The sequence below is a fragment of the Sorex araneus genome, chromosome 4 (assembly GCF_027595985.1).
Source record: "Sorex araneus isolate mSorAra2 chromosome 4, mSorAra2.pri, whole genome shotgun sequence".
Lineage (NCBI taxonomy): Eukaryota > Metazoa > Chordata > Mammalia > Eulipotyphla > Soricidae > Sorex > Sorex araneus.
The window spans coordinates 145,115,290-145,130,427 of NC_073305.1; the positions used below are offsets into that span (position 1 = coordinate 145,115,290).

Sequence of the window (15,138 nt, forward strand, 5' to 3'; positions counted from 1 at the left end):
AAACGAAGTGGCTAAAGAGTTAATTAGTGTGAACAACCTTAGACTAGTTCCTGGTTATACTTAGCTGGTTACTAATTCTACCTTCTGGAGAAAAGGCCTTAATTATTATTCTTTATGGTCTGGATGAATGCACAAGCAATTGTTTTCCTGATGGTTTCTTTTAACAATCTTTTGGCCCAGTCCAAAGATCTCTGGCCCAGTTGAAATAAGATAGATAACAGTTTCCCTATAATGACTGTACAGCTCCATTAAAAATAAGCTCAACTTACGTCAACTATTCACAATGTCCTGTCAATATTCTGACTCTATCAGGGGATCACTCTCAGGATTGAAATATTCCACTTGCAACTCTGCACTTACCTTAAAAGGAGAACATAACAAATGAGGAGGTATATTAAAAGGCTTTATTCACAATAGAGAAATTTTACAAATATAGTTTTTAAAAATTTTGTTAATCTATTATGTTTCTCATAACAGTAGAGATATATAAAGTTTGAAATGACAAGATGGCTTTATGTACAAACCAAAAAGTGAAGAATGGGCAATACATATGAAGGAGTCTTGGCAGACATCATTTTTTTTGTACCTAGAACTCACATGTATGATATTAATTGCCCAAAATATACCCAAGACATATGCAGAAACACAAAATTAAGATCTATTTTAATCAACTATCTCTTAGGATGTAAATATACATGTAAACTTAATTGCACAGTTTTGCTGAAAACAAATGACAGTGTCTACCCAAGACTTTAGTTGTTTGAAACAATGAACAGAAAGAGTAAACGTAAGTGCTATCACCATAGTATCTAATTTTGTTTACATTTTTGGTGTTTTGAGATAGATGTGAGAAAATCCAAGTTATAGAGATGAAAAATTTTTATTCTTACCATTGGTAGAACAATATGTACTACAGTCTCTTTGCTTGTTTATACCAGGATATACATGATAATTATAATGCAGTGTGTGTACTCACAACCTAATTTTAATATCCTATCTTCTCAGAAATATTTGTGCTCTTCAAATCAAAAAGAAAGTAAAAAAAATAATTTGAATTGTTAGTCCAAAGACATTCATATCAAAATTGCCATCTGAATACATAATGCTCAAATTTGGCAATATTACTTTGTATTTTGTCTTGGTAAAGTCTAAGGAAAAAGGACTCTATCTATTTCATAAGGTGACTTGGAGAAATGAGTGGAAAAAGTTATTAGGGTCACAGAAACACAGTAGTATGGCAATAATGATATAATAAATTTTTCATTGACTAATTTATTCGTTGATATATATCAATGGATAATAATGAGAAAGAGCAGCAAGTTGTTTTTTTCAAAGAAAATCTTCTTGAAATACGTCCAAAAGCTAAAATAACTAAGACTATTATATCTGCAGAGAAATAATAAGAAAATAATTATATTAAAATATTAGGTTGAGGCATACTAAAATTGCTGATATTGGGCATTGTTTCTTCCTCTGTTTTTGGGGAGGGGAGGGTGGTGATACCTAGGATTGAACCCAATGCTTTCCTCATGCAAGGCAAGTGCTTTACCATTAAGCTAAATTTCTAGCCTAACACTGGATAGCTTTAAACTACAAACACAATAATTTCATATACTTTAGCCTAATATGTGGGGTTGCACTGGTCAATCTGACCATGGCTGGATGAAAATGCAGATAGCTAAAGTCTGTATCCCTATATGTGCCTCACCAAATTAGCCCTTTAATGGAAATGGATATAAAATATAAACCACAATGAAAATAAAATACAGGGGCTGGAGCGATAGCACAGTGGGTAGGACGTTTGCCTTGCATGCAGCCAACCCGGGTTCAATTCCTAGCATCCCATATGGTACCCCGAGTATTACCAGGAGTAATTCCTGAATGCAGAGCCAAGAGTAACCCCTGACCATCGCCAGGTGTAACCCAAAAAGAAAAGTAAAGAAAACATAAAGTGTCACTAAATCTATACTTGGGTAACCATTGATATTCTTAGAACAATCCAATAAAGAATTATTTTGATGTAATATGAAGATAAAATAATTTGAAGAAAATATATGAATTATTTTGAAGATGCTTTGAAGAATTATTTTTATCTATTTTGGGATTCTGGGACCCCAATGTACACTAGGATTGTATCTTTCTATATATTTTTCCCATAGCTGAGATTTCTATGTTGAATTTAATAAGAAAATACCATATTTTAATTTGGCTTAGAAGTTTATTCAATTTCCCCCAATTGATTTTGAATAGACACATTGGCACAGCTTTCAGAGATAAATCCTACTTTTAAAAACTGAAGTGAAACAACTTACTACTTTTGAAAAAAGGCGCTTTTCAAATCTGAAAATTCAGACCCAAATGCAAATTCATTTTTACCTCAAGGAAACAAAAGATGAAGTGAAAAATAAAAGCCTTATGAAATACTCTCTCTTTAGAGAGATCCAATTTCTTCATAGATTCAGTTAAAAGCAAAAAGAAAAATATATTAAAAGTTATGCTACCTTTGTAATTTGGTAATAGCAGAGCTCTGTGAAACTTGGAAGGTCACCTCACTGTATGGTTGAGGGTGAAAGAAATTTACCAGTACATGATCCAGAAATGACACAAGGCATTTAAAATAAAATTTGAGGACTAATTCTCAAATTATGAAATACTAATATGATTAGCTAACAAAAATATACTGTCATTCCAATGAAATGAGGTCAACATAAGATGATCCTTTTGGGATGACATTCTAATTTGATTTACGATGTGAGTGAAGACATTCTATCAAATAATGATAGACCCGCATAAGGAGGCTGTCACAGTTATATGATCTATCTCTGGTGGATAGACAAACCAGATTAACATGAAATTGGAAAGGGAAAAGCTTTTTTAATATTTAATTTATTATTATGGCTTTTTGCAACATGGCAAAACATTACAGCTTAAAGCAGACATCATCTCCTCATAGAGGAGGAAAAAGTTTTGCAGTCAAATCAAATTGGCAATTAAGAGGTCATTGGTATACCACTCTACTGAGTTTAATAAAAATGATAATACACCTTCATGAACTCAAAGATAATAGTTTAGAGGGGAAAAAAAGCAAAAAACCTATGCTCCACTGACTGAATAATAAAGGCTACCATAAGGAATTTAGGCTCATCTATGCCTATGATAATAAACATAAAAGACTGCAAAACAATTTTAGAACTTAGAATCATCACAGATGTATCAATAAAAATTCATCATGTGCCTGAATACCAGAAAAGGAATCATTAAGGTATGCAGTGAAGGAAATGGAGCAAATTATAAAATGTCTTTATTTTTTATTGACTTCAACTTCTTTTTTATTTGCAGAAAGTATAGGGAGAAGATGTGCCTCGGTATTGAAGATCCAATGTTCCAGTGGAAGAAGGTCATCATCCGAAAATATTAAGTACAAATATCTGAAGAGAGAAACAAGAGTACATGACAGCTGAAAGATCACATCAGACAGTGAAACTACAAAGACTCAGCAAAAGCCATACTGATGCCTTGAACTGTGGCAAACCAAGGGCAATGGCAAGATCCTGAGAGGAAATTTTAATGGATGTGGGTAAAGAAGCTACCCTGGGCTTTGGTATTAGGATATGAACATCAAACAGAAGCTCCATGTCTTAAAATTATATATAATAGTCCCCACTTATTCTTTTGCTTTCTACGGTTTCAGTTACCCATGGTAATATGAGGTATGAAAATTTTGTTTGCAGTAAGATATTTTGAGGGGGCACAGTCAGAACTTTCACTACAGATAATTGTTATGACTAGTAATTATCATTATTAATCTCTTACTGTATTCATTTTACAAGTGAAAGTTAATAATAGGTACATATATGTAATATGTGTATGTCAGTGTATGTGCACGTGGTACGCGCACGTGTCTGTGTGTATGTGTGTGTGTGTGTGTATGGAAACAGAGTATGTATAAGGTTTGGTACCATTTGTGAGTTTGACATCTCTGGATCTTGGGACAGTCTACCTGTGATTAAGGCAGAACTACTGCAATGATGGAAGACATATCTATAGCTTTTGTCTGTAGAATGACATTTTGAAGTAGTCATAATTGTGCTCAGACAAAGACATTAACGAAGACAACATGTCTGGGTACCTAAACCATATACTTTCAGAACAACTTTTACTTACTTTAGTGTTTCTGCCAAGAAGAAACTCTGCTGCACATCATCATAACTCTCGTGTTTGAGGTAAACATCCCTTAGGCCCGAATAGCCTCCACTCACTTTGCAGTGACTTTCCAGGGCCTGAATCACAGAGAGAAAGAGGGGGGGAGGAGAAGGTGGGGGAGGGGAAAATTGGTGAGATTTTCCTAAACGAATTGTCACTGAGTTTTACTTAAATGTCAAATTCAAATAAAATATTCAAACCGAAGGATAGATTATAACAGTTTTAGGTGAAAATAACTGGGGAAAAAACCATCAAATGTAAATGTGAACTAAACATGAAAAGCTGAAAAATATATGAATAATAAATCTCACCTAATTAGCAACATTTTGTAATTTGGGAATAATATTTTTGTTAAGTGTTGGCATTTCCTTCTTTGTTCCAGAACAGGGTTGGCCAAACTCTGGATGACGGCTAAATCTAGTCTACTGTTTGTTTTTATAAGTAGAGTGTCATTGAGTCACAGACATGTATATTGTCTGAGTGATGTCTGGCCCTGATTTTGGTACACTGGCAGAGTTAAGAAGTTGAATATGATGTCCAGGCCTAATTTTCTCAATGTTTTTCTGGTAATTTTGTTGACCCCTGTTCTAGAGAGATTATTGCCAATTGGGATTCCAAAGTACAGGCTGAGAAAGTGTACTGGACCCCAAGCAGCTGTTATTATCATTATAATAGCTTTTTTATTTTGGTTTTGGGCCACACCAACTGTGTGGGTCCACTCCTTATTCTGTGCTTAAGGGACCATATGTGGTGCTGAGAACTGAACCTGAGTTCAGCTGTATACAAGGCAGGCACCTTATCTAAGGTGTGAGCTCTCTGTCCTCAAATATCTTATCTCTTTTTATTTGTTTTGTCTTGTTTCGTTTTGTTGTTTTGTTTTTGGGCCACAGCCAGTGATGCTCAGGGGTTATTTCTGGCTCTGCACTGAGGAATTACTCCTGGTGGTGTTCAGAGGATTGTACGAAATGCTGGGCATCCAACTTGGGTAAGTCATGTACAGGGCAAGTACTTATCTTTCCTGCCCCAAATATCTTATTTCTTATGAATTAAGTGACTGTGTGTACTAATTTGTGATGGAGACAAGGGTAAAAGAAAAAAATGGAAGTCAATGAGAAAAATGTGCCTGGCTTCTATTTCTAACATAAATTGTTTTCTTTTTCGTTAGTGTAGGATGAGCGAAGATAGGATGAATCTTCTGGCAACCACCTAGAGAAAAACGATCTCACATTCCTGTTTTCATTTCTATTTCATTTTTTCCCTATGAGTCATGACTCTGTACCTCTTTTTAAAAACAAGCATAATTATTTCCCATTTTCTCACATTTAGCCCAACTACCAAGAAGATGGAGAGTTCAGGTCTTATCATATGAATTGAAAAAAAATCTTCAGGGGTGAGAAAAGAGTTTTGGAGGAGAACATGGCTCTCAGTATGTGGAAGTCTGAACAAAAGAGAAGGTAGGCAGATCCTGAGAGCAGGATGTGGTGCTGGGTGCCCACTTTCTTCTGGGGATGCAGATAATGAGGATAGTGATTTTTCATACTAGTTCTGGAAGGCAGAAGGAAGAGAGCAGGGGGCCATGGGGAGAAGTATTTAATCACCAGGTTTAAGAAAATCTCATTGGCTGGCTATAGGAATAAAGAAAATATCTTCTGATTTGATACTTATAGCCCTGAGAAAAGAACAGACAGCTTAAAAAGTTTCCATTGAAGCATATTCTAAGTGGCTGACAATAAGCCATAAGAAAGGAAGAAACTTTCTGGACCTGCTTTCTTTCACTTCTCATCCTTTTCATGATAAAAGGATTTTTGATAAGAAGTAAACATGAAGTAGATTTTTTTTTTGTACAAAAGGAAAGAAATCAGGAATAAGGAGCAATAGAAGTTTGTTGTTTCTAAACACAAAGCAGTCATTTCCTAATGATTTTGACCACACAATTTTGTCTTCATGAAAAGTACAGATATGAAACAACTCTTCTTCATAATGAAAGATAATAGGTTGTTGCCCCTACCTTCTACAGAAAAGTTTCCAAAATCTCTATTATCTTTTGTTATGAAGAAGAGTTGTTTTGAGAGTGGAGAATGATTATTTTTTTTCTATTTCACCCTATCCCACTCTTTCCCTCCCAAACCTATATGCTAGCCTGGTAGATGAGAACAGTTGTTCTTTAACTTTTTTTATATTTGTATACCAGCATACATTCACTGGTCCACTGGTTCTTCACACTGAACCACAATTAACCAAGATGTAAACCAGTGGTTTTCAATCTTTCAACATCTGCAGACCAGCATCTGTCCCGAGATTGATGGCTGAACCTCAAGGTTCAGATGTCAAGAACATAACCTCATGGTTTAGAGGATTAGGTTTCAGCTCTAGACACCCACTGTGGCTTCAGAAGTTCCTTGACTCAGAAAGATCTCCTTTCTCAACGGAGAGCTGTAGTGAGTACAGCAAATGAAGACACACTTGGCCACACTGCACAGGGATGGAGTCTGTCAGAGGCTGGCTGAAGCTTAGCTACTTGAGGTTTTTTGAGGGCTTTGTCAAAATAAGGAGAAAAAAACAAGCTAAAATGCAAAAAGGCATCTTTATCTTTCAGAACATGACCTTTATGTAAAAATTCTAAGTTTTAAGACTTTTGGAACTTAGGAATGTGAAGCTGGGAGAGGCGGCCACCCTGAGCAACTGTAGGACCACGCTTCATTGCAGGCCCGCAGTGAACAATCAGGTACCTGGTCAGTACAACCAAAGCAGGACAGAATTTCACATAATCTCTTTTTAATTTTATTTCTTGTTTATTTAAAATTTTTTTTTATTGAATCACCATGAGAAACAGTTACAGATTTACAAACTTCTGTGATTACGTTTCAGTCATACAATGGTGGGAGGGATACTGGGAACACTGGTGGTAGAGAATGGGCACTAGTGGAGGGATGGGTACTTGATCGTTGTAATCCCTTTTTTAAACTCACAGCCTTCAGGGAATGGAATCATGTTGATTTTATATAATTTCTAAAAAAATTTTTATTGAGCCACCATGAGATAGTTTACAAGATTTCATGTTTGGGTTACAATCACACAATGATCAAACACCCATCCTTCCACTAGTGCACATTCCCCACCATCAATATCCCTGGTATGCCCCCCCTTCCCACCCTCCCCCTGCCTCCATGGTGATTTTATGTAAATTCTTAATATAACTAGCAACATATATGATTGGGATGGGCTGAGAGCAGGGAGAAGGGAGACAATAAAATGTTTAAGTGACTCTCGAGAGAAGAAAAGCAAACCTAACTCCAAGAGACTGTACTTTTCTTTCGGGGAGAAGCAGGTAAGAGAATAGTGAGCAGCAAGGGCTCATGTTCAAGTCTAAAAGCATTTAAGTGACAACAGAAAAAGGTCTTCATACCTATGAGTTTAGATAAACTGCTGATGCACAAAAATTTCTAAGAGTGAATCACAGGAACAAAGCCAAAGAATTTATGGGCTGGTTGAGCTTGATCTGACCTACATGATTGAACATAGGAATTCAGGCAAAATGGTTATATCAAAAATAGTTTGGAAATAGGGATTAACCAAGGCTGAGAAGTGAGAACAGGAACAGAGGAAAAATCACCAAGAACCAGAACACCGGGTATTAAAAGAGGAAGAAAAAAAGAGGAAGAAAAAAAGAAAAAAATCCCTATATAAGATTTAACCTCTACCATGTACCTATTGAGACAGTATATAATTTATACATACATTTATAGACAACATATTGTTTGCATTAACTTATCTATATATGAATGCTTAAGTCCAACTTATATGATATGAATTTTATGATTGTTAATTATACATAATATGGAGAAATGAAATAAAGTTTGTTTTGGCATTACTGAGAAAAAAGCAAAAGAAGAGAAGATAGATGAATTTTCTGCCACATAGATTAATAATTGCTGGAACACTGGTGATTAGTGGATTGCTAGCAGCCTATGGAACAAGTCTCAAGCTGGACTCCTGGACTATGTACTTTCATATCTTGTTGGAATTGTTAGTATAAAATTCAGAGTGGAAAGCAGGCTTGGCAAGTACATCATGAAAAAGGCTGGGAAGGGCATAGGGAAGACAGCTGGCGTACTTTATAAACTACAGGTACAAATAAATCAAGCATATATGGAACAAAAATGCTGTCTCAAGGGTAACTAAGATGGAGCTAGAAATGTTGGATCAGAATTTCAATGTAAGTCAATAGTTTTATGAATTAAAAGATGATCTATTGGCTGTGGAAATAACACTTGGAACAGCAGCTGTGAAGTCACACTGCTTGTCCTGAATGCCACACTGCTGAAAACCTGTTGCATGAAAGTGGAGGGAATTGACAGGTGGAGAGGGAAGATCTAGCAGCATTCATTGTTCTCAGATAACGGGGAAGATGCAATCAATAAAACAGAGGGGACTATTTGCCTGATGTCCCCAGAGTTCAAAACACCATAATTTCTGATGTCAAAAGGAGTACCTTTCTAACAAGTTCAGACATCGAAAACTGGAATAAATTCCTTTATGCTTCCAAATCCTTCAACAGATGTGATTAGTCATCTGGCAAATAGATAGTGAGCATTCTTTGATTTTAAGATCCCTCCTATTTTAGTTTGGCACCCACTGAAAACAGAAAATGAGGCAAGGATTGGAAGCAGAACTGTTTTTGTGAGTAACACCAGGAAACCAGGATTCAAGGTGAGTGAGCCTTCAAAGGGAGGAGCCAGGAACATAAGCCTGGGTGGATTTGCACCATCCTCTGGTCTGGAGGCATCATGAATTGTTCTCTAAAGACAGAAGACAGGGACAGTGATCTATCACTCCCCAACCCCTGAGTATTGGTGGCTCCTGGCTCCACGAACTGCCCAGGGAGCCAACAACAGCAGAGCTGCAGAGGTCCCTGGAATGACACTGCCAGCATCCACGGGCACCAAATAAGGGGTCTGCGATGCAGGGGATACAGGGTTCCACACACCTTCTCAATCTACAGGCTGCTGAGAGAGCCACTGCCCTTTCCTCTCCATTCCATCTCAAGTCCAAACAGAAATTGCTTGTTACAAAAACAGGGGACTCCTATGTTGTCACACAAGGAAACAATTTCATCTCACAAGCCACTAAGAGTGAACAATAGAGCAAAATCCTAACATGTAAGACCAACCTTATCATCCCTTGGAAGAACCAAGCAAATCAAAGGTAATTATCCACATGGCAACAGGTTTGCTGTCTAGTCTTTTGGGAAAGGGGACTTGGGGCCATGCGTAGGGAGGTATGGGGGCTACTCTGAGCTCAGGGGACTATGTGGTGCTGGGGATGAAAGTCAGGCCTTCCACCTGCAAGTCATGTGCTCCAGTCCTTTGCGCCATCTCCCTAGCCTTACTTTTCATTTTTGACATATGATCAAGTCTTGACATCATGGTCAAGTCTCTGTTACATGGTTTCATGTTTCTTAAATTGGCATGTTATAACTTAACTGGCAATTCTGTGCTTTTATAGGGTAGTTATATGAAATAATTTTTTTTCTTACAAACATGTTTTCGATTTAACATGATTCCCACTATTTAGGCCTCACTTCCTTTATTGGTCTATTGAAGACCAGACTTTATCCAAAGCTTAAGTGAGTCTTAATTTTCATATTTTCAGAAGGAAAGAGACATTGAGAGAAATTAGAACTCTAACTGACTAAATATAATTAGAAAACTTATCAAAAAAGCTTAAAGAATTGCTATTACTTAAAATGACTGAAGACTGGCAATAAGACGAACACCAAATGAAGAGAGTAATAAGCAAGATTCATCAAAAGTTTCTAAAGATATAATATCAATTGTACACAAAGGCAATGTTCATTTTAGATTTCCCGAGAGAAGTGATTCCTAATGGATGGTTTTTAAAGATAGCTAACTTTTTAACAAAGAGGACTAGAGAATTAGAGTGTAATTAAAATGTTTGCCTGTTCTTTCCCCCTGATTTCCCTCCCACTCCTTTCAGAATAACAGTTAAAAAAAATAGACATTGTTTGATGTATTTCCTGGAAGGGGCCTCTGTTAGCATCCAGTGTACAAAGTGTTCAATAAGATTAGAAAGATAATACGCTAAATTTGGCAGGCAGACTCAGGAGGTGACAGAGAGAATTGAAACAATACATTTTAAAGATGGGTAAGTTGGAGATATTTAGAAAAATCTGAGTCTAGTGAAGAAAGATTCTTATACAAAGTAGTCCTTCTATAGTACCTAAAACCCTTATCGAAGTATTTTATTCTAAGCATAATCATACAATATGAATTCAATGCTCATGGTTTAATATAACAACACCCTAAAGCAGTTTCTTAGAACAAAAAAAAGACTGGTGTATGTATTCCCGTGTTGCTAGTAAGCCATTGTGGAATTAAGTGATCATCATTTCTATAGTCACGGGAATTCATTTCATAATAGACCTTTTCCAGATATCTCTCTGAAAATCAAAATCAAAATTCACAAGTAGGTTTATTTATTTCATTGTTACACAAAGAAAATCTGATGGCAGGAATATAAAAATATGAATTTGAATGAAACAAATTCAGCTAAAACTTGATCAAAACCATACAAAACTGAAATGCCAGTGTTACAGGTTTCTCTGAACATTATTTCTACTGACACTTATCTCTAGGAAATGAAAGCAAATTAAATCTTACCTCTACAGCTTCCCAGGCCCATTTCCTGTATTTTGGATCGTGAGTCAGTCGCCACATGTACATGTAAGTCTCAATCACCTCTGGACGTAGGATGTAGTACTTTTCGTTTTGTCTTGTGGCAATGGCTTCAACACCACCATCGAATCTGAAAGCTTCTGGTCCCAGTTTCATTACTGAAAGACACAAAATATGGGACAAGATTTATTTATTGTCTTAGACAATGCTCATTATCTAGGACTCTAATGAAGTACCCTATGACATTCAGGAAAGATGCAGAAATCATTTTAAGAGCAGTTAACATCAGATAGTAGACAATGTTTTAAAGTTCAGATAACGAAACTTAAAAATGTAGTCACTGAAAAAAGAAAATGGTAATAATTTTTTATTTTGTTTAATCTTAATTTGCCCCTACCAGGCAGTTGTACAATGGCCAATAAGGTGCCTTATTAGCTGGCAGTAAGGTCAGGAGCTGAGTTTTTCAGTTCATTACATTAGGAGGAGTCAGTTATTGAATCTCTCTGCTCCAATCTCGTATTTTGTAAGGGAACCAAGAGTCATAATATATTTTATGAGGATACTGGGAAAATTAATGATGGTTTAGAACAAACCAAGTTTCTTTTGTACCAGAACAGAAACCCTTGCCCAGTGCAGTTTATTTCAATAACTAAGGGTCACTGACTTCAACTAGTCACATCCTTTAGGGCCTGGATTTTTATTTTACTAACAATTATTTTTTGTTATGTTTTTGGACCATAACCAGCAGTACTCAGGGCTTCTGGCTCTGAACTCGAGGGTCACCCTTGGTGCTGCTGGGGAGACTATATGGGATTTCAGGGGCTGAACCAGTGTTGGCTACATGCCAGGTATGTGCCTTACCTCCTGTCCTACCTCTCCAATCTCTAGCTTTTCACTTTTTTTCAAAGTAAGGTTGGTTATATTATATTCCTTTATTAAGATACCATATTGGGATGGTTAATTTTGAGTAGAAAAGCAGTGCTTCTTAAACTAAAAAATACAAGGCCCTTTAAGATATGAATCACGCTCACTTCATTAGCATGTAGATGTGCTCTGGATGGCACCAATGATCAAGTTCCTTTTTGAAGGAAATAGAAGCATGTAGGACTAGAGGGTAAACACAGATTCACACATGCTCACCCGTGCGATTATAAGACTCATGACAGGTACGGGCGATTTCAGCCCCGAGCTGAAGGTAGTGTTGGGTAAGGTCTTCCGGAGCATCGTCTGCTCCAAGAGCAAACATGCCTCCTGCAAAACAGGTCAGGTGGCCCATCTTGTGTTCCAGGAGACCCCCTTTCCACTCTGCGATGTAAGTCAGTCCTGTGCTAGACTTGCGGATCAAGTGAGTCTCAATTGCCTGAAAAAGGAGAGAGATTATTTCCAAGGACAAAGACAAAGACAAAATTATTTAAATATTGTCTCAAATGAATGGTAAAAATACCCCCAGTATTAAAACACCCCCTCTCAAAAACAACACAACCCCCCCCCAAAAAAAACAAGAATAAAGCTTCACTTACAATTCGACTTTTCTATTAGAACCCCAAATCAACCTGAAAAATGTAAAATGAATGTTTCTGCTTTCTGTCCCTTTTTTATACCTTTCACTCTGGCTAGCTAGAGTTATTGCTGTTGGGCTAAGCCTATTGTCTGTGCTTTGGTTCCATGACCAAATCCAGTGTTAATATCCAAAATTCCTCTTCCTTTGTCAGCCAGGTCATTGGTACAGTGAAGCTGGTTCAGCACAGTCCCATAGTCACAAATGATGGGACAACGCACAGCACAAACCTTACTAAGGATGAAGAATAGAGCATAGGGGTGTGAGAGCCTTCCTTCTGCTCTCTGAGCTCTGGCAGGAGCAAAAGATAGAGAAAAAGACTTTTTGTTCTGGAGTTGGACTTCTTGACATGAGATTGGCTCTGATATTTACTTCTGGGAATTTTGTAGGGTAACCTGCTTAATGTATCCTTAAATCTCATTATCCTCCCCCTCAAAATGGAAAGAGTAGCATCTACTCAGAGAAGTCTGTAATATTTTACTTAAAAAAATTTGCAGTCACAACTATGTCCAGCACTTTTATAAAGGCCAGATTTCCACCATTATGGTAACAATGGAGAATTAAGTTCCTTCTAAATAGCTGTATTACAAGTAAATATTTTTTTAAAAGTATGCAAAATTTGGGAAGAAAAGTAATGTTTACCAAAAATGATATATAAAACACCACTTTTTCTATCTCAGGACTATTGATGTTTTTTAAAGTAAAGAAAGAAAAAAATAATGAGCTTGGGGGTCGGAGCTATACACAGCAAGTGAGGCATTTGCTTTGCACATAGACATTGCTAACCCAGATTCAATCCCCAGCACAGAATATGATTCCCCGAACACTACTGGAAGTGATCCCTGAGCATAGCTCAGTGTTGCCACAATGAAAGAAGAAAGAAAAAAGGAAAGAAAGAAATGAAGAAAGAAAGAAGTGAAAAAAAGAAAGAAAGAAATGAAGAAAGAAAAGAAAAGAAAAGAAAGAGGGGCTGGAGCGATAGCACAGCGGGTAGGGCGTTTGCCTTGCACGCGGCCGACCCGGGTTCGATTCCCAGCATCCCATATGGTCCCCTGAGCACGCCCAGGGGTAATTCCTGAGTGCAGAGCCAGGAGTGACCCCTGAGCATCGCGTGCTGGGTGTGACCCAAAAAGCAAAAAAAAAAAAAAAAAAAGAAAAGAAAAGAAAGACAGACAGAAAGAAAGAACACAAGAACTAAAGAACTAAAGAACACTTGTGAATTTTAACATTATTTTATTGGAATATATTTCACTCTCTTCAATTACTAACAGAAATAAACACCGAAGAAACAGTGACTGTCACTGTCTATACTGACTATACTACTATGAAAGAAAAAAGAGGGTTTTTAGGAAACTTATCTGGGAATACTAAACAGTCAAAACTGGTAACAGATATGAGTGAATGAAAAGAAGAGCATAGCAGGGGCATCTCATGAGATTAGGAGATCATGGGAATAAAGGATTCTGGTGATGGGCAAGGCGCAGCAGCGTCCATGTATAAGGCAATACTACTGGTTCTGTTGTTAAAAAATCATTACAAATAAGGAAAAAAAATGAATACAAGACAGAAGAAACCTCTCCCACCTTTATTAGAAATAAACAAATGAAACTGTGAAGCTAAGAAATAAATGAACACACTACTGTGCTCATTAACTGTGGTTAAGCTAATTTTATTGATGGTTATTACATTAATATTTCATTCTTATTAAATGCAACTGAAAATCTTAGCTATTTACGCCTCTCATTGCAGAACCTGCAATAAAGTCCTTCAAGCAGATATTTGTTCATCACCCAAGAAATTATTCTTTCTACATGGCAAGAGTAATAGCTTTCAAGCATGGATTAGAGAAACATTATTGCCCTGTTACAAATCCTGACTAAAGTACTGTATTATTTTTGGCAGGATTCTGACCAAGTAGCTTCCTCTCAAAATAAACTACAATAAAATACCAAAAGCTTCAAAGCAATGTTTATGTGACAAGAGGAAAATATAAATAAATATAATAAAGAAAAAACAGTTGTTATTGATTCTAAAAATGTGTCAATAGAAAACATACTAGAAAAGAAGTGTTGAATATTTTGTGATTTCATGCCTCTATATTTGAAAAAAATTAATTTCATGAAGCCTTCAGAATCTTCAATGCCTAAAGTACTGGCTGCTTGGGAACAATTTGCTCCAATGAACCTCTGGCAAGGTGAGCAACCAGATAAGGCCATAATTGCCAGTTAAGAACTCAAGGTATTTTGTTATTAAAATAACCCCAGAAGTGCTGGAGAGATAGTACAGCAGGTAAGTTGCTTACATTGCAGTTGACTGACCTGCACCCATATGGTTTGATTCCCAGAACCCATATGCTTCCCTGAGTCCCGCCACAAGTGATCACTCAGTGCAGAGTCACTCAGAGTCTTGCTGAGCACCACTGACTGTGGCCCCCAAACAAAACAAACAACCACCAAAGAAACTAGGCCACCAAAATGGTATGTCTTCTAAAAACCACTTGAAGGTAAAACTATCTCTGGTAATTTGACTATTTGGAACAATGTAAAGGATTTTTTACTTAATAATAGTGATATTTTCAAGTACAATATAGCAGAGAGAAAATTTGCTTTCTAAGACATTGTTACTTCTCAAAATCGTAAGCTTAGGGCCAAGTGACGTGGGTTTGACTCCTGGCATTACATA

At 36.8% G+C, this 15,138-nt stretch overlaps 1 protein-coding gene across 4 annotated transcripts in view; it reads right to left on the reverse strand.

Annotated features, from left to right (window-relative positions):
* Nucleotides 1-392: 392 nt before the first annotated feature.
* Nucleotides 393-15,138, reverse strand: part of MAN1A1 (mannosidase alpha class 1A member 1) — a 196,209-nt gene continuing 181,463 nt past the window's right edge. For all 4 annotated transcript variants that reach the window (XM_055136509.1, XM_055136508.1, XM_055136511.1 and 1 more), the window contains exons 10-13: nucleotides 12,039-12,258; nucleotides 10,884-11,056; nucleotides 4,165-4,280; nucleotides 393-3,428 (exon numbers count right to left, since the gene is read on the reverse strand). In XM_055136509.1, the coding sequence (XP_054992484.1) occupies nucleotides 3,302-3,428; nucleotides 4,165-4,280; nucleotides 10,884-11,056; nucleotides 12,039-12,258 (636 nt within the window). In that variant the 3' untranslated portion in view covers nucleotides 393-3,301. The remainder of the gene's footprint in view (nucleotides 3,429-4,164; nucleotides 4,281-10,883; nucleotides 11,057-12,038; nucleotides 12,259-15,138) is intronic.